The sequence below is a fragment of the Cryptosporidium andersoni genome (assembly GCF_001865355.1).
Source record: "Cryptosporidium andersoni isolate 30847 chromosome Unknown contig_16, whole genome shotgun sequence".
Taxonomy (NCBI): domain Eukaryota; phylum Apicomplexa; class Conoidasida; order Eucoccidiorida; family Cryptosporidiidae; genus Cryptosporidium; species Cryptosporidium andersoni.
This window is the reverse complement of record NW_027122831.1, coordinates 62,049-85,819: the sequence shown is the minus strand read 5'-3', so window position 1 is coordinate 85,819 and position 23,771 is coordinate 62,049. Positions and strand designations below refer to the sequence as shown.

The following is a 23,771-nucleotide window of genomic DNA, read 5'->3' as shown; positions in this document are numbered from 1 at the left end:
AATGACCTCATACTATTAAGAGATAGCTTATTATTTGCGAGAAAAACAAAAAAATAGCGGGATTACAAACAAAAAAAGTTTATTGATTTGATATATATATCGTATTTGCAAATATAAATATTTTAATTAAGGCTCTACCTTATTAAAGAACTTATCTAAAATATTAAATAAAGTATTTGAAATTACATTAGCACTAGAAATTAAAGTTTTAATTAAAGGAAATTCAAAGCAAACAGAGTTTAATTTCTTTATTCCACAACAATGACCATATTCATCAACTGAAATGGCTATAATAGCTTTAGCACATGCCTCCTCTTGAATATTCATATCCCAAACTATTTTATTTCTAATATAACCTGCTGTTGTTACTAATGGAATACCTTTTATAGGAAATGGTATACCTTCTTCTATTAAAGGATTAACTTGTAAGTTTGATTTCTCTTCTCCATCTTCAATTTCAACTTTAGCAGTAACTTGAGGTATTCTATTAATAATATACATCAAATTATTAAAATAAAGTGTTTTATATTTATAAGAAAATAATATCAATATTAATGATAATATAAAAATAAATCAAATAACTTACCTTGAATTCCTTAAAGCACAATGAATACTAAATACAAGCCAATCTAAAAGATTTCCTCCATTTGAAATAATCATTATATCTATGAAGATATTCCAACATAAATAACTAGATAATATGCAAAGTTTAGATAAATCGAAATTATTAAAACATAGATCTTTAATTGTATTTGATAAATCTAAAGTATAATCCTCATCATTCTTATCATTAATAGGACTAAAATTAAATCAAATATTTAATTAGATATATTCCAAAAAATTTTAATTATTAAAAATAAACTTACCAATCAATATTTATAATTATATCTCCCCATGTTGGATTTTTAGTTGGAGATGAAACTTCACACTATATATTAAAAAAATAAAATAAAATAATAAACCCAATAAATAAGTAAGGGGAATATTCTAAGTTATATTACTAATAGATCATTATACATACCTTTATAGTAGTTAAGATATCTACTTCATCATTCCTTATTCTAGCTGATCCATTAGCTGATGTAATTACACCTAATTCTACTGATGGGATCCTAAAATCAAATATATCTCTACCATCATTTCGGATACCTTGTTCAATACCATTTTCTAAAAAAAATTGTTCAGATACTGATATGAAATTATCCATTATAATTTTAATTTAGAATCAAGAATTTAAACATTTCTAATAGGATACAAACCGCATAAGATGTGTAGTTATGTTGAATAAGAAAATTGGTAATATTAGTTTGAAGGTAAAATGAAGATATATAATGAGAATTATAATATTATAAATTTATTAATTTTAAAATAATTTTGTGACTTTTTTTTCTTTCTAATAATTTAGAATAAAAGAAAGTAGATAAATTAAATCTGAGATTGTCAATAATAGACTATTATAAATAATATGAAAAATAAAGTTTATTATTTAGTATTTGTTTATATTTTATATTAAATTGTATAATAACGTGGATTTTTATGAACTTTATAAAATAATTTTGGATAGATCTTTTATTTTTATGGTTTAATATATAAAATTACTATTATCTTCTACTTAGATACTAAACAGATGAATGGAATAACACTAATTTATACCTTATATTTTTTTTCAAATTAATTATAAAAATTACTGAGATAATAAATTCACTAATTTGAAGTAATTAATAGGAAAGAAAAAAAAACTTCTATATAACTTCTGTAATTCACTTCTTAATAAGTTTAAGACTAAAATTAATACTTAACTAATGAGAACTTATAAGAAATATCTTGTAAATAACAACGAAGAAAGAACATTTAAAGACCTATAAACTTCTAATTAATAGTAACACAGATATCAATTTAAAATAATGAAGATCAAAAAATCCTGGGTCTTGTTAAAAATAATGAGGACTTTTATTCAATTAAAAAGATAAGTAGCAATATAAATCCTAAAATTATTTGAAGCAAAAAGTGTGATGACAATCCAATAATTAAGATATATCATTAGAATGAAATAAATAATAAATAAATTAAATTTATATTTAACAGCAAAACTTTAGAAATCTTCTTCTTGTACTACGCTTTTTTGGAATAACTGGGGCTCCCTCTGGTACATATTGGAAAGAGCCTGATTGAGGTAATTGATATGCTGCTACAGTTGGATCATATATCCCTGCATATTGACCTACTGGTAGATATGAATTAGTATCCCAATGAGATGAAGTGTAATAGACGGGAGCATCGTTTGGAAGATAGGGAGCCTGAAGTGGAGCCACTACTTGTGTTGGTTCATTATTGTAAAATGTGTTTGGCCATTGACTTGTATAAGTAGGATAACCATCAGGTCTTAATATAGATTGATAAGGTTGATAAGGTGGTATTTGTTGACAATAATTTCCCTGCATACCCGGATGTACATTTAATTGAGATTGATACAACATTGAGGCAGGAACCTGCTGAGATGGATTTAATTGTTGATCTACTACAATATATATAATAATTAAAGATCTTATAAGAAATATTTTAGAGGTCTATATAACTTACTTTGTTCTTCCATATTATCAGATATTAATATTTATCACAAAGAAATTAAAATGAGAAAATCTCAAATAGTGTGCCTTTAAGGCGTGGGGGGGATAATACCGCCCTTATTTCCCGCCTAATTAAGATTTTTTTTTTTAAGTGTGTTAAAAAAAAATCTTGAATATTAATAATACAATATTTTTAACACTTTATTCGACAATTTAATTATTAATAATGTGATATTATAAATAGATTGAGTTTTACTAGGTTCTCTAATTTTATTGGATTATAATTGGATTTAGGAGAATCTACACTCTAGATTTGATGCAATATTATAAAGAAAACTAGATATTTTATAAAATTCATATATTCACTTTTTCCCTACAATATCTAATATTATAAATGTCTTAATTAGTTTTATAAGTTTATAAAGAATATTACATATTGAACTTTAAAAGGACTTTTTCTAGAAGAAGAAAATAGATAATACAGTCATATTGAAACATAAGTTAAAAAAGGAGTATGCTGTTAAGATATATTGGGAGTAAAATATTACTGAATACTTCTATTATAATTGTTTAATATCTCTTCTTAATATTAATTAGACTATCCTTCAGATGTGTACATTATGAGTCTATGTCTATTACATTGCATGTAATATAAACCTTATTTCCTTAGTAATAATAAATAGACCCTATAATTAACTTTAAATACTAAGAATGACATTTTGATATTATTAAAAATATGAATAATTCAAGATTCCAACAATTTGGAGACAATGTATCTAATTATGGTTATGCTGGGGTGTGGCCTGTAAGTGAAAATGTAAAAGTTGTACCAATGGGAGCTTCAGGCATACCTATTTCTGATATTTATGAAGAAATTGTACATCCAAATAAAGTACATTCAAATAGACCAGTCCCAGTAGGGGATCACTCCTATCCTATTCCAGTTCCTATTCCAGTAATGACTCCAGGAACTTGTGATATTACAAAAGATATCATAAATAATGATGAAGAGAAGAAATTAGAAAATTTGAATGAAAGAACTAATGGTAATATTAATAAGTCTAAGTCTAGATATACAAGTTCGAATATAAAAGAAAGATCTAATATTATTCAAAAACCTGCAGTACCACTTATAGAGACCCAGGCTAAGAAACAAGTAGTAACATCTACAAGACCATCTAATAAGATAATATCAAAACGTACATCTGTACAAAATGTGACTGCTTCTAATAATGGAGGGGCACGTATTTCATCTGATCAAAAACCTTTGAGTGTACCTAGGCAAAACTCACAAACAAACAAGAAGTCAGAAAGTACAAATATAAAAAATTCAACTTCTAAATTAAGAAGTGACTCAAAATTATCTATTTTAAATAATAATAGAGGGAAGAATAATGGTATATCTACAAATTTGATAACTAGTAAACATAAAGATAATATGTCAACTTCAGATTTAAAATCTAAACAAGGAACAAAATTAAATAAATCAGTAGAGAAAATATATAAACCCCCTAAAAAAGTACAGCAAGATGATAAATATTATCCAGATAGATATATAGAATATAATATACCCAAATATATTACCCAAGATTCAGTAGATTATCCTACAGTACCATATCCTGTACATTTTCAGCAGAATAAAGGTTCAATTAATCAACCTTATTCATATGTTGTACCAGATATGCCACCTAATTTAGTAAAAAAGTCTGTATTGCAAGATACTAAATTAAATAATTTAAATAAAGGTTCATTTACATATAATCAAATACCACCCTCTATTAAAAGTGCAACTAAGATTATTACTGAACCAACATCTATTTTAGATAAAAAAGTAATAGAAACTAAGGAACTTCCTAAAAAATTACCATCTTTTGGATATAATAGCCAGAATTCACTTGATTCATTAAGAAATTATTCAATTACGGCACCTAATTCATCAAATTTATTCAATAAGATAACTTCATCTTGTTATCCTAAAAATATGCCTGCACCTCTTCAAATTAATAATAATTTATCAAATCCATGTTATCAAACATATAGCAATCATCAAAACTTTGGAAATTTAAATTCAATAAATAATGGACTTTATGAATCTACAAAGTCATGTTTTGATCCTATGAAAACTCTTTTATATTGTTCAGGTACAGAAGTAAATACCCCACACAATAATATATCACGAAGGCAGACAAATTTTGCTACTCCTGAAGATATATTTAAACCTATGGTATATGAAACAATAGTTTATCCTCCTGGATATTTCGAATATAAAAAACAAATGCAAGATATTAAAAGCAATTATATTCAAGAGAATTCAGATTTATCTTGTTATAAATGTTATCAAGATCCAATTATTCAAGATTATGATGTAAATAAACAACCTATAACTCATCAGGAATGTAATAATATATGTAACTTGTCAGAATATGCTGCAAATCCTCACAAGGATGGACAAAAATCCGATGAACCGCAGATATTTGTGAAGACTATTGGTACAATGGACCATAAAAATAGAATAAGACCTCGTACATTATGTTAAATTTGTTTAAAAAAAAAAAAAAAGTCTTAGATAAAAGCATGTATAAATAAATACATATACGTATATCTCATGAACTTGAGGCGCTCATTTTGGCGCTTAGAAATCTTATTACACATGTAGTTTTTCTTCTTTTTAATCCCTTTTCTAAATTTTAAAGTACAACTACTAGTAATGTGTTTGTTATTAGAATATCCAGCAACATTTTTTAATGAACATATTCAGCTTATAAGTGAATTATTAAGACAAATAAGTCCAGTAAGATCAGATCACAAAGAAATGGATATATTACAGCCATTGGTACATAAAGATAATGTTGACATATTCAATATATTAGCAGAGTTATGTCCAGGTCTCCTACAAAGAGCTGTTTCGTTAATAGATAACAATAAAATTAATGTTTATATTAGTAGAAATAGCAGACGTCGTTTCTATACTGTAGATGCTAGTCAAGATCGGAGGACTACATATCTTGTTATGGAACATTTTTGTTCCTGCCATTCTTACATAGAAAATGTTATTAATTATAAACGAGAATTTACTTGTAAACATGAGCTAGCTTGTTTATTATTTAGCTCTCTTTATATTGGATATGAACATGAAGAAATATGTATAAAAGAGGAAACCTACCATTACACTTTAGTACCAAGTAATTTTAATATTTACATCATATCAGATTATGAATTTTCCAGAAAATTATGTATTGAACTAAATTATATATTTTTAGAACTAAATACTTTTAATAATTATATTCTAGAAGATAATGATATAATTAAAACTCAATAATATGATAGTTTAAATTTTTATTTATAATGATCCACTATACATAATAAAGCTAATATTTCAAAAATTATTACCTCACTATATTTCGAATATATAAATATTAGATAAAGTTTCAAATATTATTTAATCCTTATTCGTAGAAAATATCTATGGAATGATTTATTTTGTGACTCTTTACACGAAGAATATTTATAGCTGTTTTTACTAATTGTATAGGTGATATAGATCCCGTAGATTCAATTGAAAAAATAAAGTGATGTTTATTTTTAAATAGTTCCACTTTTTTTGGAAATTTTTCAATACAGGCTCTACATGTTGTACAATTCCTTGGGTTCTTTACATATACTTTACCTGTAATATCTTCAATATCAAAAACATTCATAGGACATACTTCAACAAATTCTTTTGCATCTTTACCTGTAATATAACCTTCCGGGAATTTAAATTCAGGTAATAAACGATATGTTGCTGTACTTACAGGACTCCATTTAGCATGAGTTTTACCAATACCTTTTTCACAGTATAATATAGCTTCAATTACTTGTCCTGGCCTCAATTTTGTAATCAATATATCTGGATATACAACTGATGGTGGTTTTTTTTCAAATATTCGTTTTTGAGACTCACTCATTGGGACCCAAATAAGATCTTTTGAATATATAGCTTTGCTTGTAACACCATTTTTATCATCTATATCATCTTTATTACATTCTACACATAGTTTAAAACAGACTGAATTTTTTTCATTTAAATCTTGATCCTCAGCTCTAAAATCTATGAGATCCAAATCAATATTAAATGGAATTAGTCCTAAACGATGAGCAAGTACCTCATCTTGGATAACACCACTATTTTGATATATCTGAACAGTCTCAATAGCCACTGTTGGTACTTCAACTAGTAAGATCCTTCTTAAAGCATTTGCTACAGCGGCATCTACCCCTATTAAATCAAAATTTATATAATCAGAGGTGAGCTCATTTATTTTTATATCTATTAATTTTAGTATATTTTCTACTGTCATGGATTTTATTGTATTGTTTCTATCTGCTGTCTCTGATAAGGTTCTACTTCCAATATAACCATAACCACCAACATTTCGTGGTCCTTCTAAAGTACATTTTAAATATTTAGAGGAATATATTGAGCTGTTATCTTCATCACCCAAATTCTTACAATTTTTCATGATCTTTATTAGATTTTACTTTATATTGACTAGGGGATTAGTCATTACTATATTTTAGGCGGTAATTTCTCATAATTATTCCACGGGATAACCTTCCCCTTTTCTATTTTCCCTTCTTATCTTTTTATTTAGATTTTGTAACTAATTTAAGTTTAGTGACTTAAAAATAAAATGAGAGTTAAAGATTCTTGTGTAGGCCCGGCACCAAGTGGAATATCCAGAATACTTAATGATACCTTTAATAAAGCTGTGTTACATGAATTCTTCATATTCTCAGTATTTTTAGCTCTATTACCCTGTGGAATATTTCTTGTGGGACCTTATTTGCTAAGATTTGTATTAAATAAGAATTATATATTACTTGTTTCTGCAATTTTATCGGTTATAGTAGTAAATATTATATGCTATATATACATATATAGGTAAGTTTATTTGGTAAATTTGGAAATAACACCAATTTCATCAATTTTTCTTTGAATAATATATTATAAACTTGTATATGACAATAATATTGATTATATTATTAACTGAACTGTTATCTATAGAGCATATATTCAAGAGAAGAGTGAATGGGAGCATATTGGTCCACCATGCTTAAGCCAAAAAGAAGAAAGTAGAAAGGAAAGATAAAATCAATTTTTTAGAATATATAAAGTTTAATATTCAATATAAATAAATCTGAGATATATAATAATTGTATTTCTAAAGTGTCTCTAATATTTGATGTATTTTACAAAATATTCTGATCCCGCTAGATGGGCTTTTTCACATACTTTTGTTATACCTGAAATATTACTGTGTAGTTAGTAATATATTTAGTAAAGTTGGGATCCATATAAATTAATACAATACATATACATGGATGGAAGTAAGTAAAGTCTCAAATGTACTACTTTTATTCTTCCTTTGTATAAGTATCTTGAACGGTAAGCAATTTAATACTATACAAGATAAATTATATAGCAATAACACAAATTTATGGATAAAAGATTTAGGAGATCCTCATTATGGAACACATAAATTAGTACGTAGTAAATTGTTTGATGAAGAAGAAAAGGAACGATTTGATGAAGTAGATATAGAATGGAGTGGACGTGTAGTAGCTTTAGGTGATGTACATGGTGACTTTAATTCCGTCTTTACTATATTATATTTATCTGGTATAATTGACACAAACTTAAATTGGATTGCTAATAACACACTCCTGATACAAATGGGTGATGTAGTTGATAGAGGACATCATGGATTAAGAATTTATAAATTATTTTACAACCTAAGTTTCAAAGCCTTGGAAAAGAATAGTCGACTGATCCAGCTATTAGGAAATCATGAGATAATGAACCTTTGTGGGCAACTCCAATATGTTACTGATGAAGATTTTGATTCATATGGAGGTAAAATGATGCGACAGTATGAGTGGTCAAAACATGGATTTATTGGAAAATATTTGAGAAATCTTAATATTGCTATAAAAGTAAATGATACAATTTATGTACATGCTGGTTTAGTTCCAAAATATGCTAGGATGGGTTTAGAAGAAATTGCAAAGTTAGCGCATGAATTATTAAAACATTCTATTTGTGATATATCTCCCAATTCTTTATTTTATGATGAAGATGGACCTTTGTGGACAAGAAATATAGCGATAGGATCACATAACTATTCATGCAAACTCTTAGAGGAGAGTCTTAAATATTTAAATGCAAAGCGAATGGTTATTGGTCATACAATTCAACCTAATGGTAGGATTAATGTTAGATGCAATCAACAACTTTTCCTTGTTGACACTGGAATTTCTGATGCTATTATGGGTAAACCTACATTGTTAGAATTGATGTATAGCAGTGAATATCAAGATATTGATAAAAAAATAACAGACTTTAAGGGGAAGGAACCATTTTCAATTAATGAACTTTTAGTAAAGGAAAAAATTATTGAAGGGAAAAGAAAAGTAAAATATATTGAAATTAATAACATTTTAAATTCACTAATCAAAGTTAATGATAATTGTGATGAACTCTAACTATACTGTATTTTAAGATAATTCTGATATGAATCAAATTATGAAATTTTATAAGAAAATTTCTACTATAGAGAAGTTTTAATCATTTTAAATTCATAGAAATTAGTTTCTAAAAAATTGTATAAGATTATTAATTATTACAATAAGATGACTAGGAGGTTCATAATTTGATTTTTAACTTAGGATTTCTCATTAATAAATATATTTCTTTACAATAAATATTTTATATATAAATATAGGAATTGTTTTAATTTAATACTAGATATGAACTAAATATATTGGTAATTCCACAAATAGTAATTAAAATATTTAATAAAAGAGACTGTAGAAATTAGTCAATATTTCATTATAGCCCCTTTATTTAATTAAAAATATATTTGTATCTTTAATTATATTTAGAAACTCAATGTATTTTGAGTATTTAAAGTAGAACCTATACTGGGATTAAACTTAATGATAAACTATTTGTATATGGAATAGATATAATGAATACATATTTATATAAATATCAATATTTAAATTTAATTTCAGGAGATAAAGTCAAAAAAAACTCTTTAAATCTATTTAATTATTAGATATTTGAATTACCACTTATAATTGAAGATATATTTATTGAAAATACTAAGAATTTGAAAAAAAAAGATGTAATTTCTATATTTACAATATTTTTCTAGTTTTCATAATTTATATATATCAATATTAACAAAATAGGACAGCTATAAATATTGGATAAATATACAAAGTTCTCTTAAAAAAATCTAAATAAGTATATATAATATATTAATTTTAATATTGTAGAAAAGCTAGTAAATTTACTAATATGAGAATTTCCAAATTAATAAAAGGAACTTAATAAATAACTTAGTAAAAAAAAAAAAAAAACCCAAAAAAAGTTTACGTACAACTTTATTAAGAGATTGTACGATTTATTGATGTTAGTATGTCTATTCTCTGTAAAATATAATCTACTTCCTTATCACCAGTAACAGTAGCATTATTCAATTTATTTCTCTCTTGATTAGAATTAAAAACGTAGTCCAGATCTAGAGGATTTATTACTTCAGAATCTTCTCTCCCCAAATTTAATCCTACTTCTGTTGTTTCAGATATATCAGATATACTCTTAGCTGCATTTACTTCTTCAGTCATAACTTCTAAACCTTTATCAGGAATTAAGTCCTCTTCATTATCTCTTATCGTTGATAAACATCTTAAATCCTGCCAGCTTTTGTAAAAGTCAAACTCTGAATTGTCTAAATTGTCATTAGATTCATTATTATCTATTGCTTCCACTCTACCATATTCAAAATCTACCTTTCTGCTATTATTTGAGTTTCTTATCTTCTTTCTAGGTACACTATTGCTAAATATTTCACTTTTAGGTATATTCTTAATAACTTCACAAATTCTATAATACTCATCTCTATATTCAATACATTGCTTATAATGAATATCCAAATCATTTAATATTTTCTTAATACTATTTTGTAATTCATAGTTCAAGGAAGCTTCATGTATTAATTTTTCATGGAGAACCTTAACCTTTTTAAATATCTTAGAACTATCAAAATCTAATTGTTGATCTACTTTATCCTCATATTCTATATTCTCTTCATTATTTAAAAATCTTGTCTCAAGTAAATCTGGAGTTAAAGGATTACCATATCTATCTTTATAATAATATTGAGGACCATCGTATAAGCATATATTAATAATGTCATGATTTATAAGACGCCAAATAATAGCTCTAGCTTCTGGAAAGACCTCATATTTACTGCAGTCTCTAAATGTCTCATATATACCATAAAAAGTCTTTAAAGATATTGGAATACGAAGTGGATTTATATATAATGTTGAAGGTGGTTGTTTAAATGAGTCTTCTAATGGAATAAAATATTGGGAACTATATAATAGATATAATAAATATAAAACTGATACTCGATGATGTATTTCAATCAAATTCTTGTTATCGCAATTATATCCAGATAATCCCTGTTCTAAATCATCTAGAAGAACTAAATTCTTTTCAAGAATACTTTTTCTTATTTCAAATGGGCATTGAATTTTAAATACCGCTATTGTAACTCCTATAAGAATCTCAAAACATTCATTGTGTTGTTCCAATTCTGTATTAAAGTGGATACTACTAAAACGATTTTCTTTAAATAGTCTTGATAAAATACCAAATGTTCCACATTTATTTGCTTCATATAAGTACTGTGTTTTACTAATTTCATCCCAATATTTTTGTAATAGTTGGTATATATCCTTTTTGAAGGAGACGGCTCTGCCACATAGAACTCCAGGAAAATAATAACCGGAGAAAATATCACCTGGTCTAAACCTTTCACTCATTTAATTTCAAATATAATATACCAATATATTTGCCTTTCATATTGTTTGTTGTCTCTTTTACTGCAACAAAATTCCACTATATATCTAGCGGTATCTCATATTTCCTATTCTTGCCAAATTATGTAATTTTTAGATTTCAGTCATACTAAATAAATTAAAATAAATAAAATGTTCAAGTATAGGAGTTAAATATCTAGTTATTTTATATATTGTAATGCTATAAAATTAAATATAGAACCTACAGATACAAGAAGATGTGGATCCTTAACAAAGTAAATCTTTATTTTCTTATTTGACCATTTATATACAGAATTCTGCATAACTAATAATAAATTAGGAATCATTATATAGAAACCTGACACAATTATAGTAGATACATCAATTAATTCTGCATGTATAAATGCTTTATATATAATAGAATGTCCAATCATTGTAAGCAAGCTTTTTGTAATATCTTCTTGATGTATCTTGAATTTAAGTGATTCAATCTCAGTATTATTATCAGATAGATTATTAGATTTATAATATTTGGTTTTACATGTTTTATAAACATTAAATTGATCTTTAAGAGATTTAGATGAATTATAATTTCTATAGTAAAACTTTGAAATAGAATTATCTAAATGATATTTTGGTAAGGGTATATTAAATAAACTAGAATTGATTTCATAACTTTGTAGTTTTCCCATGCAAGAAGCAATTTTATCCTTATGTAAATTTATTGATTTATATGAAGTACCATATATATCATTTACTAAAATATCACAATTTCTTATATCTCCTACTGAAATAGCATAATTTATGTCATTAATAGATGCTATTTCTGGACACAAGATATTTAATAAATTCCAAAAAGATGATTCACCAATTAAACTTCTACCTATCACTTCATATTTATAACCACAATTTACATGATAATAAGAAGTATTCCACATAGTATCAACTAATATATAAGGTTTCCATTTATCTCCAATTAAGTGAGCTTCACATTCTGTTGGTATTTCTGTATTGATTACATTTACATCTAAACATTTCCAAGAATTAACAATAAATGATTCAGTATTATCAGAATAATTAAATATTATAGGTTCTAAAAAGTATCTTAGTGTGAATTCAATACCTCTAATCATACATGTTATATGATCAGTTTTAATAACTTCGTATACAATTGAATATTCTAATAGTATATTTGTTAAATCCATAAAATTATCACAATTTTCATCATTATTTGGACAAAAACAAATATATATTATATCTGATAAATAATTCTTCAAAGAGTTCAATAATACAGTAATATTCTGTATGGAATACTGAAAAGTAAGTAAGCTATATTCGAAATCCACAGAATTATCGTAGTTTATATAAAAATTATTAAGAGGAAAAGATCTTAATACTTCAATATATTTATTATTTGTAATAATATCTATACATTTTGCATAATTATTTATAAACTTAAATTTATCATTAATTGAGTTATATGTAAAGCAATCCCCTTTATTATTGTATTTACAGTCTCTTTTAAATCTTGATATTACACCTATTTTAATAGATTTATCAAGTAATTCTAGACTAACTGTATTGCCCATACAATTCCCTTAAATTTTATTGATTAATAACCTTTTTATATAATTATTTAGTAATGCTTAAATTTCGAGATACGATCACAGGTATTGCGGCACTTTGTAATTACAGCATCTATAATCTCGCTATGTTGCAAGTAGACTTATAACCCTTGATCGATTTCACAAATTACATGTCTCAAAAATTATGTAGAGAAATCTTAGGATCTTTAATAAATGAATACAAAGTTAAATAGGAGAATGATGAGGCTAAAATGAGTAAATTTACAACACTTGGACTGTTTAATGATGAAATCAACAATATAAGCTACAATGATCGTCTTTATAATAGTAATGCATTAATAGACCCAAAAAACATCCCTAATAAAGTTTGTAATAGTAATAATAATCCAGTTCAAAATCACAATAAAACAAATAGTATAGAAAGCATCCGAGAATCTGAACATCTTGATGATGATGAAAATAATATAGATGATAACTCCATAAGTAGTTTTGAGAAGATATGTAATATTTTATGGTCATTTTGTCCTACAATATCACCAATTTTATGGCAATTAGGTCTAATGTTTATGTATATTTATCTTATTGAAAGGTTTATACATGAGAGGTCGTCAACATTAGAACTTACATATTCAGTTTATTTAGACCAATATAAATGTGTCGGAATAATTTTAGGAATAGATATATTTGTATTGTTAATAGTATTATTAATCAGATCTATGCTTTTGAATATCATTTTTCAAATATTATTTCCAGAAGGAAGATTTACTATTGCCTTTAAAAGTATTTTAGATCCAGATATTTTTTTGTTGATTTGGTGTTGTACAATGGTTATTACTTGGATTTCTCAATTAAAAAATTTGAAAGAAAGCTATAATTTTTCATTTTTTTTAGCATTTAAAATGAATTCATTAACAAGGGATATTGTAGTTATGTCACATAATATAATGTTTATACTGGCATTAAGAAATTTAATATTAAATATTATAATGTTTTATTTTTCAGCTGGATTCTTATTGAATATGAACCTTCAAGTTGTGAATTTCTTAACTTTTTATTCTTATATTAGGAAACTGAACTCAATATGGTCTGATTTATCTAGTAACTTTATTTGTGACTCATCTATTCCAATCAAACAATCCTTGAATCCATCCCAAGGAATTAACAAGTTACCACAAATGTTAAAATCAAAAGTAATAGAGAGAACTAAAACTTGTAGAATACATAATTGGCTTGCTTTACAGTTAATCAAACAATACCCTGTAACTGTTATGGTAAACAATACAAGGCATGAATTGCTCTCAAAAAAAGATACTCATGAATTTGCAAAGTTGCTATTCTGGGATATAGTTCACAATACAGACAATATAATAAGTTGGAATAGTGAATTTATAAAGTTTAAAAGGAATGAGTTTTCAAAAAATGTGTCTAATATTAATAAGTTAGATTGTAATCTTGAGTCAGTTATTGTTCGCGACAACCCTACTTGTAGTGACCAATTTCTGGGTAATTCTACAACATTACCTTTAAATATAAATGAGCAATTGATTTATCCTAATTCTCCTAGTATGGATAATATATATGATATCACTGCAAATCCAAATGAAATTACAACAGCTTCAACAAATACTATGAAAACTCCCCAGCCCTATACTCCCTCAGTATATGCATCATCTATACCTTCTTTATCATCACCGCTATTTGCAGATGATAATTCAAACGAGGAAGGAGCTGTAAATACTTATAGATTTAATAATGAGAATTACTTATCTCCTGTTAGCTCAAATGGAATTCAAAGCAAAGAAATCAATTGCAATATGTTCCTGTCATCTAAAATACCTAAGAAACAACTCCATAGATACATTACTAAGGAGGTACTTGAAGTCTTATTTCCTAACGATCATGAGATATTTATGAAGCTTTTTAATATAGATGGTCATGAGAAGTAAGTTGAATCTCTTTACAAATAAATACAATATATTTAATTATTCACTAATCTTTATTTTTTTCACAAATTTAGAATAACAGAGAGTGCATTTATCAGAGGTTTTGTATCTACATATGAGCAAAGAAAAAAGCTTATTAGTAATATTGATGGTCAAAGAGGAATTACCAATGTTTTAAGGGTAGGTCAAGTTATTAAATTTTGAAATTTGTTTTTCTTAATGATATTTATTTAATTTATTTCATGAATTTGGAATCTTGCCTTTTAGAGAATGTTATCTGTATTTTTGTGGTTCTTCACGATTGTTATTACTTTAATAGTAGTAGGAGTCAATATCAACACTATCTTTATATCTGGGGCAGCATTATTGACTACCGTAGCTATATCACTGAGTCATATGTATAGCAGTTTTTTTACTTCAGTTATTTTTATAGTATTTCAAAATCCTTATAATATTGGAGATCGTATTCGCATTAATAATGATAGAGCAATGTATGTTAGAAAAATTGGAACATATTCCACAGTATTCTCCACATTACATGACCAGCCTGTAAGTAAATTTTGGTTTCATAACTTTTTAATATATATTTCAACTTTTTTTTTCATGTAGGTTACATATCCCCATACTTGGCTAGCAGAGCAAGCAATTTATAATGAGGGAAGATGTCACCAAGCTACTCTTGAGATTGTATTTCGTATATCTTCTGAAGCTAGTCCATTTGCAATCCAGGTAAGTAATCTATAATTCTGAAAGATGAGCATACGAAACAAAGATGAATAAATTTTGCTCTAAAATATATTCACACTGTGTAGAACTTCAAGAAAGAAATGGAGACTTATGTAAACAATAGACCAATGGAATTCGTAAAAGATTCGCTTTTTTTTTATTGCTACTCAATACAACCAGGGCACTATGCTGAAGTTGCAGTTTGGGTAACTCATGTGGAGCCTTGGAGTAACAGTAGACCACTTTGGGAATCTCGTACAAAACTAAATTTTTTTATTCTCAATACTTTAAAGAAGCAAGGAGTTAATTATATGCAACCAATATTACCTATTTCTATGAGTGAAAAATATTAATCACAGATAAGGGTAAGGATTTCAGATTTTACCGCAAAGGTGTTTATTTTTTTTACTATCAGCTAATTTTATAAGCGAAGGCTTGGAATTTCTGATCTTAATAAGATCATCTCTATATATCTACGGAATATAAATCTTACTTATTTAGACTCATAGCTCATAAATATGGCCGATACTGAAGATCCTAGTAATACATTAATGACATATGCAGCTGTTTCTCTACATGAAACTTTTGAAGAATTCCAAAATGAAGCTATTACAACCTTAAGGATAGCTAGCGATGAAACAATAGAGAGAACTCTAGAGAAATATGTAAGAACTATAAGAGATATTTTTGGCGATAATTTTAATAGAATCGGCTGGATTTTCGATGACCAATCTCAAATTGACGGTTCGATGGATATTTTTTATTTTAGTGCTTATATTTATGAATTATTTTACTTAGTTTACTATTCAAGGTCTGATGAATTTTCTCTAAATTTGTTTAAGTGGTATTTAAAATATGGGCTTTATGATTGCTCTTCCAAAATAATTAGCTCATTAACACAAGCTGCAGATGAATACTTGGAAGGAAATGAGAATTTACAAGTTAATAACCACTTTGGTTCAGAATCCCCCACTAAGATATGTTATGGTTCAAATGAGTCAGTTGAAACAAGATTAACAAATTTATTAATAAGAACTTTATTGCTAGGAGAGTTGGGTATATTTACTTCAACATTAAGAAACATTTTCCCAGAAGATCATAATGTTGTTGCTTTGTGTCACTTACTTACTATCAATGATTTAAAGTATAAATGTCCAAAAACTAAGCTATCCAGTGATTTATTAAGCTTGAAAAACCAGCTTCCACCACTTGTACGTCCATGTATCGATGCATTTACTGGTGATGGACATATTATTCAGCAGATAGCCAAATCATGGCTAGAGGCATTTGTCTTTTCAACTGTATATGTCAATGGAATTGGTATTGATAATTTTTCAGAGTTTTTGGATGTATACATGGAATGTAGAAAGGAAGTTTCAGACAATCAAACAAATATTGAAAGTACCAAATCTATAGACTGCAAAAAGAAGGCTTCTATGATGAACTATCAACCAGAAAATGTATTACAACATGAACTTGGTGCTTTATATTTACTTTCCAAAGATATCACATCTTTTGTACAGCATATTTATAATAGCCCAGATTTTTATGGCCCATTTTTAGCTACTCATATTATTGATCCTTTATATTATGAAGGTCTACTTGAAGATTTAAAATTAGAAATGAGTTCAATTAAACTAAGATGTCGTGTAATTATGGACTATTCCCTTTGGTTAATTGAAACAGATATTTGTGATCCAGCCATATACCTTCAAGAATGTTGTGAATGTGATGAACTATTTGAAGATGTTCAGAATGCCCTACTAAAACTGTCTAATAAAGTCCCACTATTAGCAGATCAAGTAACTACTGAATTTGATCTTGATGATGATCAGTGCTCAGTAGTACCAGCAATACTATGTGAACAGTGCCAAATATATGATCTTTGTATTAATTGGTCATCTGATGAGTCCATTACTACATTTTTAAAGTTAATCCGTATATTTATACCAGAAATAATACATAATCAAGATTTGCAAATTCGACTTAAAAGGCATATATTGATTGATAGACTAACTCAAATTAATATTTTGTATTCCAATACAAATTTTTTTTCAGATATGACAGAGCTCGCACTATATTCTTTATACTTAGAGAGGCTTATATTGCTCATGGAACTTTGCATACTTGAAACCTCAAATAGCCCCCCACTAAGTAAATTCCAAGGAGCATCGTGGTCTCTAATTGAATCTTCGCTTAATATTCCATTATCTTATATTTTGATCATAGATCAGGATGGTAAATATAAATTCCAATTACCTGAAGCCTCTAAACAAGAATCTCTTTCAATCCGTGAGTCTTTAAAACAAAATAATTCAAGTAACTTATCTACCTATTCAGGAAATGAATCTAAATTTATTTTATTTTTTTTTACACAGAAAGGTATAATTAAATCACTATTTTACTTTTTCCCAGAAATCATCTCTTCTCCGGAAAATCCAAGTTTACCTCCATACTTTAGTTCAATTTACCTTTTTGGTCAAGAAATATTTCCAATACTAAGGAATTTGATAAATTTACCATGGGATAGAAAATTGGAAACTTGGATTTTTAATATTCAATCTGAGTCTAATACATGCAACTTTTTTGCATGTAATACATGCACACCAGTACTAAGTAAAAGTTTTAGACTAAATACAGATAAAGCTTTTAATTTTTCTAACTTGAGAACTGAAACTAGAAAAAGTAATTTAATCCCAAGTGATTATGTGATATTAATACAGGAAAGTATAAATAAATTATTTGGAATAAATACTGAGCAGATACCTGCCATTTTGATTTCAGTATATTGTTATTATTGTTTGTTTTGCCTAAGCAATACAGAAATTAAGAAGATTTTCCCTACATATATGGTGAATAAATTTAATTGTAATTGGTTGGATGTGAAATTTGCATCTTTGGTAAAAGATATATCACATCCTTTGATAAGGAATTTTGATTATATAGGGAGCCTTACTTCCAGCATATCCGAAAAGTTATATGATGCAAAAATAATTTGAATTGGACATAATATTATGTACATAAGTTTATGATAGGATAGCAACCAACTAGCTTTTTTCATATAAAGAAGAAGTTGAACTTAGATATTTATACAAAAAAAAAGTATTTTAATGCATCTTTAACTTGAGAAGTCTTATTATTTATATGCTTATACTAAATGGAACTATAAATGATTATTTGAGCTCGAAATGTTTAGAAAGATTTAAGGATAAATAAGCTAATTTTATAAGAATGTGCATTAGATGCTTCGACGGAGAATTGTAAAAATCGAAATATTATTATTGAATACAAAAGTGATTATAAGCTGATTCTAATAAATTTAGTTGTTACTATAAATAATTTGGAGATTTACTTATAATTAGATAAATCAATAAGTTATTGTAATTTATGAGTATAAAAAGCAGAAACTTATAGAAATGACATGTAATACTTGGATTCAAAAATATTTTTGATCAATATTATCCGAATTAAAAGTGTAAATGAAAAGATCTGAAGAGCTTTATTTTCATTATGAATTATAATACTTTCTATTAATATTATGTAACTTGAATAATTTATGATAGTGTATTTATTGATTTGAGGAACTTATACTAAATTTAAAATGGGACTATGTATGTGTAATAAAACAAGTTATTGGAAATTTTTGAATTATCCAATAATGATGATGGCATCAAGTTAAACTAAATTTGATATATTATCTTGATGAGCAACAAGTCTTTAAGTGTACAATTTTTGTACAAGTTAAACCTTTAAATGACACTGTAGAGAGCTACCACAGATAAATTGGAGAAATACGATCTCAGACACTGATAGATTTATATTGCTAAATTTAATGCTAATTTGATTCATTGAGAAGCTTATTTTATATTAAAGCATTCCGGTAAATATGGAGACAGCTTTTGTACAAATTTTAATTAACTATTTGCTAATATAAAACTGAAAATGTATAATATTACTGTTTGAAATGAAATTTGAAGTTTATAGAATATAAAGGTGGTTCTTAACTCATACTTATATAGAAAATTTCGCAGATGAATAATCAAGAAAGTAATTTGGTATTTGCAATTAGAATTTAAGCACTTGAGCGCCTATTTTCTTTTCAATATTGTAAATATTATCTTAGTGAAATAAATAATTCATAACAGAAGTCATCTTTAATTTGATTTCCGGAGAGCGTTAGGTAATGACAAAGAATAAGGATGGTTCAGCATCAGCAGTTCTTAAAAAAGGATATAAGGTATCTTCTAGTGAAAGCAAGCAATCGAAGAATGGAATGTCTGGATTAGATATGTATATGAATCAATTTCCTGGAGCATTACTCCCTAAAACACAGATAATGGGTTGTGAATATCGTCAGAAAATAGGTACCCGTGGAGTAGGAATCCCTTTACTTAAATTACCTGAAGGTATGAATCCATCCGACTCAAGCCTCATAAGAATTTGGCGTCCAGCTGTAGTTATTCACTGTCGCAAGAAACGAGGAAACAAAGTTAATGAAACTTCCTCAGATGTTACAGCGAGCTATGACTATTATATACATTGGGAGGGTACTGATAGACGTTTAGATTGTTGGCTAGCCTGGGAATCGCTACGTGTTATACCAAATGATTACCTTCCTCTTCCACATAGTAAACCCAATTATGAAACCTCAAACGAAACCTTGGATGAACAAACTGGTTTAAAGCTAACTCATAATGCTTTGTGTATAGCAAAGGAGGATGTGATTATATGTGAAATTCCCTATTACCATGATATTGCCCACGATGGAATGGACGAAGAGTATCTTAAAGAACATGAGGAACTAACTAAAGTTAAGACAATTGGAAAAATTGCTATGGGTTCTTATATGGTAGATACATGGTACTACTCTCCATATCCAAAAGAGGTTCAAAATAGCGATATTTTATATATATGTGAATATTGTCTATCTTTTTTTCGCTATCCCAGCGAATACAATAGACATCAAAAAGGGTGCTTTATGTTTTATCCTCCTGGTAATGAATTATTACGTTGTAATGGATTATCAATGTTTGAAGTTGATGGTAGATTAGCCAGAGTATATTGTGAAAACCTCTGCTTTCTTTCTAAACTTTTTTTAGATCACAAAACACTTTATAATTCAGTACACTTATTTTTGTTTTATATCCTAACAGAATATGATGAGAATGGATATCATATTGTCGGATACTTTTCAAAAGAAAAATTCAGTAAGAATAATCTCTCATGTATAATGATTTTGCCACAATATCAACGAAAAGGTTATGGTAAATATTTGATCAATTTTTCATATTGTTTATCACATCTAGAACAAAAACCTGGGTCACCAGAGAGGCCACTTTCAGATTTGGGAAGAGTCTCCTATATTGCATACTGGGGGTATATTTTGCTTCAACTATTGATTGATAATAAACAAAATGTGATATTATCACATAAAAGTGATCAAAATGAAACTAGTATACTTGGAAATTCAATTCAACAAGCTCAGTTCCTAGCAACAGCTAACCAAATACCTCAAAGGACTACGAGGTCATCAACAAAACAAAAAGATAAGAAGAGTGCAGCTAGTGAAAAACAAAGCAATTTGACATCAAATCAAGCTACTATAATTCCTGCTCCAAAGTTTATTACTATACAGCAACTAAGCGAAATGACCCGGATTGAATGTAGTGACATTTTGATGACACTTAATGAATTTGGTCTACTAAAGTATTTAAGCAATGGTGAAAGCCTTGTATTTCTACCACTACATAAAATTCCAAAAATTCTCCAAAAAACTGGTAAACCAGCAACTCAGTTACATTTGTCACAGTTCTCCTATGTATCATATGAGAAATTCCTAGCATCTTTAGAATGTAACCTGACACCTTAAAGTAGAAATTTAGTGTCACAATTGCAATTGGTTCTATATTGTAATATATTCTTAGTTAATCACTAATTATAGCTCCTTTTGTTTGTTTTTAATACTTTGTTTATTCTTTAGAGTTCTCTTCGGTGTAGAGTTGTGTAATCTTAATAATTGAATAAGTAGAATGGCTCCGAATATATTGGCTGTTCCCGTTATTATTGCACCATGTATATCACCTGAAAAGGCACCATACATAGCTGAATAAGTCAAAGTAAGATGAGCAGGGGCTTTAAGAGTCCTTGCAATTATTACCAAATTTGTGTTTGTGAACCAAGAAAGTTCAGCTGCTCCATAAAAGTGGGATCCAGCTCTACAAACTATACTAACTCCAAGACTGTATACAAAAGACAAAAACAATTCTACAAAAAATGTATGTATAGGATAATTAATGAATGATTGATTTCTTAAAGATTGGAGTAATGACTCATCTAATATTTGCAAATCATTTAACATATAGTATAGTAAATAACCAGCTAAAATACCTCCAAGTGAAGATGAAATAACTGAGATTATCATTGTAGAAAAACTTGGATATTTTCCAAGATAAAAATTTATTATAGAATAAGTTGGACATACTTCATAACCTCGATAGATCATTTTACCAAATATGAATGATGCAGAAAAACCAAGTAACCGAGTTTGGTTTGATATTTCCCATGATCCTAACCAATTGAATAGTGCATTTATAAATTTCACAAAATTATAATCTTGCAAAAGTGGGAAAATACTTAAATTACTAAGCATATTCATTAGATACTTATGGCCATAATCTTCAAATATCAAGGGCCTTAGAATCGGTCTAAATAATGTTAAATATATGTAAAAGAAACAGCTTTCAATAACTGATGCAGACCAAAATATATACATATTATATGATGGTAAGATATTAGTTAGTTCAGAAATGGAATGTTGTAAATAATGGAGTCTATTTGCCATGGTGCCTTCTTCTACTTCAGTATTAGCCTTGCTATACTGAGTAGATCCCTTCGTTTTCTTCTCTTCAGCTGCCCTCCTTCTAGTAATAGACATGAAGACAGTAATATTGTTAAACTTAATTTTGACTTAATGTCTAGTTTCAGTATATAATTCCCCGGTTAATCTAATGTATGCTAAATTATCTTGCAACTAACACCACACCTATTTATTCCACAATATAGACATACAGTGGTGTATTACCCCCCTTCTGTCCCCCATTAGTATTTAGATTCTAGAAAAGTCCAAGAAGCTTTTCTCCTCAAGTAGATCATCCAGATTATCTAAAATTAATATCTACCCTATTCTTTGTATATTTTCCAATTAGTTATGTAAGTAACTTTACTTTTTATAGAAATTATTCTGTATCCTTATCCTGCTGATCTTGGATTTTCACGAGAAAAGGAAAGAAACAGCAGGAATATATCCCCCCCCATATTAAGAAGTACTAAAGTATCTATATCTTTGAAATTGAAGTAGCTTGAAAGTAAATGATTTCTATTGAACTTAGGGTTTTGTCTAATGGTGTGTGGCGCTGCAATCTGTAGCGGAATTATACATAGGGGAGTAGGATAACTTAACTATAAAGTTGATGGAAGATAATGACATCGTCATTCCAGGCCAGAGGATAGCCTTGGAAAGTAGCAATACAAAGGAGTCTTCAGGAGTTTACAAAGGTTTGGATGGAACAACTTATGCCTCAATAGTATGCTTAAAGTCATCTCTTGGAAGTATTCAAACTCATTATTCTATAGGATCTATTGTGTTAGGAGTTGTAAGTAGAGTACTTCCACGAAAAGGCGTGGAAATAAGATTAGTCGGAAATATAAATAAAGGTTTAAAAGTTGAATATGATAGTATATTTGGTTTACTACGACCACAAGATATTGGTTGCTGGAATATTGGTAAGCATAGTGAAGTTACTGATTCAGGTTTGATAGGTGAGCATTTAGAATCTATAGGATCCTACTGGATAAATGACTGCTATAGACCAGGGGATATAGTTAAATGTACAATTATAAGTGTAAGTCCCCAGATATTAGTATCAACTAATCAAGTAGATTTAGGATGCGTATTCACACCATGTACAGCTTGCAATGGAGAAAGAATGGCATATCCGATATCCTATAATACTGTACTTTGTAAAGATTGTAAAACACCTATGCTACGGAAAACTTCAAGACCTTGCTTTTAA

At 27.6% G+C, this 23,771-nt stretch overlaps 14 protein-coding genes across 14 annotated transcripts; 8 read left to right on the top strand and 6 right to left on the bottom strand.

Moving 5' to 3' along the window:
* Positions 1-126: 126 nt before the first annotated feature.
* On the bottom strand, positions 127-1,207 carry cand_021040 (3 exoribonuclease family protein; the record flags this gene model as incomplete). The annotated part of the gene is made up of 4 exons (XM_067212334.1): positions 127-484; positions 587-799; positions 867-928; positions 1,022-1,207. 4 exons carry the CDS (start codon positions 1,205-1,207, stop codon positions 127-129), a joined length of 819 nt encoding a protein of 272 aa, XP_067068968.1.
* An 871-nt stretch (positions 1,208-2,078) lies between these two features.
* Positions 2,079-2,593, bottom strand: cand_021030 (uncharacterized protein; the record flags this gene model as incomplete). Its single annotated transcript, XM_067212333.1, has 2 exons — positions 2,079-2,518; positions 2,581-2,593. 2 exons carry the CDS (start codon positions 2,591-2,593, stop codon positions 2,079-2,081), a joined length of 453 nt encoding a protein of 150 aa, XP_067068967.1.
* Positions 2,594-3,303: 710 nt separating this feature from the next.
* cand_021020 (uncharacterized protein) lies at positions 3,304-5,103 on the top strand (the record flags this gene model as incomplete). The annotated part of the gene is made up of 1 exon (XM_067212332.1): positions 3,304-5,103. One exon carries the CDS (start codon positions 3,304-3,306, stop codon positions 5,101-5,103), a length of 1,800 nt encoding a protein of 599 aa, XP_067068966.1.
* Positions 5,104-5,274: 171 nt separating this feature from the next.
* cand_021010 (uncharacterized protein) lies at positions 5,275-5,886 on the top strand (the record flags this gene model as incomplete). The annotated part of the gene is made up of 1 exon (XM_067212331.1): positions 5,275-5,886. One exon carries the CDS (start codon positions 5,275-5,277, stop codon positions 5,884-5,886), a length of 612 nt encoding a protein of 203 aa, XP_067068965.1.
* Positions 5,887-6,013: 127 nt separating this feature from the next.
* Positions 6,014-7,069, bottom strand: cand_021000 (DNA-directed RNA polymerases I and III subunit RPAC1; the record flags this gene model as incomplete). The annotated part of the gene is made up of 1 exon (XM_067212330.1): positions 6,014-7,069. The coding sequence occupies one exon, from the start codon at positions 7,067-7,069 to the stop codon at positions 6,014-6,016; it is 1,056 nt and encodes a 351-aa protein (XP_067068964.1).
* Positions 7,070-7,240: 171 nt separating this feature from the next.
* cand_020990 (uncharacterized protein) lies at positions 7,241-7,699 on the top strand (the record flags this gene model as incomplete). Its single annotated transcript, XM_067212329.1, has 2 exons — positions 7,241-7,491; positions 7,615-7,699. The coding sequence occupies 2 exons, from the start codon at positions 7,241-7,243 to the stop codon at positions 7,697-7,699; spliced, it is 336 nt and encodes a 111-aa protein (XP_067068963.1).
* A 232-nt stretch (positions 7,700-7,931) lies between these two features.
* Positions 7,932-9,092, top strand: cand_020980 (serine threonine protein phosphatase; the record flags this gene model as incomplete). The annotated part of the gene is made up of 1 exon (XM_067212328.1): positions 7,932-9,092. One exon carries the CDS (start codon positions 7,932-7,934, stop codon positions 9,090-9,092), a length of 1,161 nt encoding a protein of 386 aa, XP_067068962.1.
* Positions 9,093-10,001: 909 nt separating this feature from the next.
* cand_020970 (uncharacterized protein) lies at positions 10,002-11,447 on the bottom strand (the record flags this gene model as incomplete). Its single annotated transcript, XM_067212327.1, has 1 exon — positions 10,002-11,447. The coding sequence occupies one exon, from the start codon at positions 11,445-11,447 to the stop codon at positions 10,002-10,004; it is 1,446 nt and encodes a 481-aa protein (XP_067068961.1).
* Positions 11,448-11,644: 197 nt separating this feature from the next.
* On the bottom strand, positions 11,645-13,033 carry cand_020960 (uncharacterized protein; the record flags this gene model as incomplete). The annotated part of the gene is made up of 1 exon (XM_067212326.1): positions 11,645-13,033. The coding sequence occupies one exon, from the start codon at positions 13,031-13,033 to the stop codon at positions 11,645-11,647; it is 1,389 nt and encodes a 462-aa protein (XP_067068960.1).
* A 248-nt stretch (positions 13,034-13,281) lies between these two features.
* Positions 13,282-16,052, top strand: cand_020950 (mechanosensitive ion channel family protein; the record flags this gene model as incomplete). Its single annotated transcript, XM_067212325.1, has 5 exons — positions 13,282-14,972; positions 15,048-15,153; positions 15,241-15,522; positions 15,583-15,702; positions 15,786-16,052. The coding sequence occupies 5 exons, from the start codon at positions 13,282-13,284 to the stop codon at positions 16,050-16,052; spliced, it is 2,466 nt and encodes an 821-aa protein (XP_067068959.1).
* Positions 16,053-16,217: 165 nt separating this feature from the next.
* cand_020940 (uncharacterized protein) lies at positions 16,218-18,698 on the top strand (the record flags this gene model as incomplete). The annotated part of the gene is made up of 1 exon (XM_067212324.1): positions 16,218-18,698. The coding sequence occupies one exon, from the start codon at positions 16,218-16,220 to the stop codon at positions 18,696-18,698; it is 2,481 nt and encodes an 826-aa protein (XP_067068958.1).
* A 1,184-nt stretch (positions 18,699-19,882) lies between these two features.
* On the top strand, positions 19,883-21,568 carry cand_020930 (MOZ SAS family protein; the record flags this gene model as incomplete). Its single annotated transcript, XM_067212323.1, has 1 exon — positions 19,883-21,568. One exon carries the CDS (start codon positions 19,883-19,885, stop codon positions 21,566-21,568), a length of 1,686 nt encoding a protein of 561 aa, XP_067068957.1.
* A 66-nt stretch (positions 21,569-21,634) lies between these two features.
* On the bottom strand, positions 21,635-22,633 carry cand_020920 (uncharacterized protein; the record flags this gene model as incomplete). The annotated part of the gene is made up of 1 exon (XM_067212322.1): positions 21,635-22,633. One exon carries the CDS (start codon positions 22,631-22,633, stop codon positions 21,635-21,637), a length of 999 nt encoding a protein of 332 aa, XP_067068956.1.
* A 535-nt stretch (positions 22,634-23,168) lies between these two features.
* On the top strand, positions 23,169-23,771 carry cand_020910 (uncharacterized protein; the record flags this gene model as incomplete). Its single annotated transcript, XM_067212321.1, has 1 exon — positions 23,169-23,771. The coding sequence occupies one exon, from the start codon at positions 23,169-23,171 to the stop codon at positions 23,769-23,771; it is 603 nt and encodes a 200-aa protein (XP_067068955.1).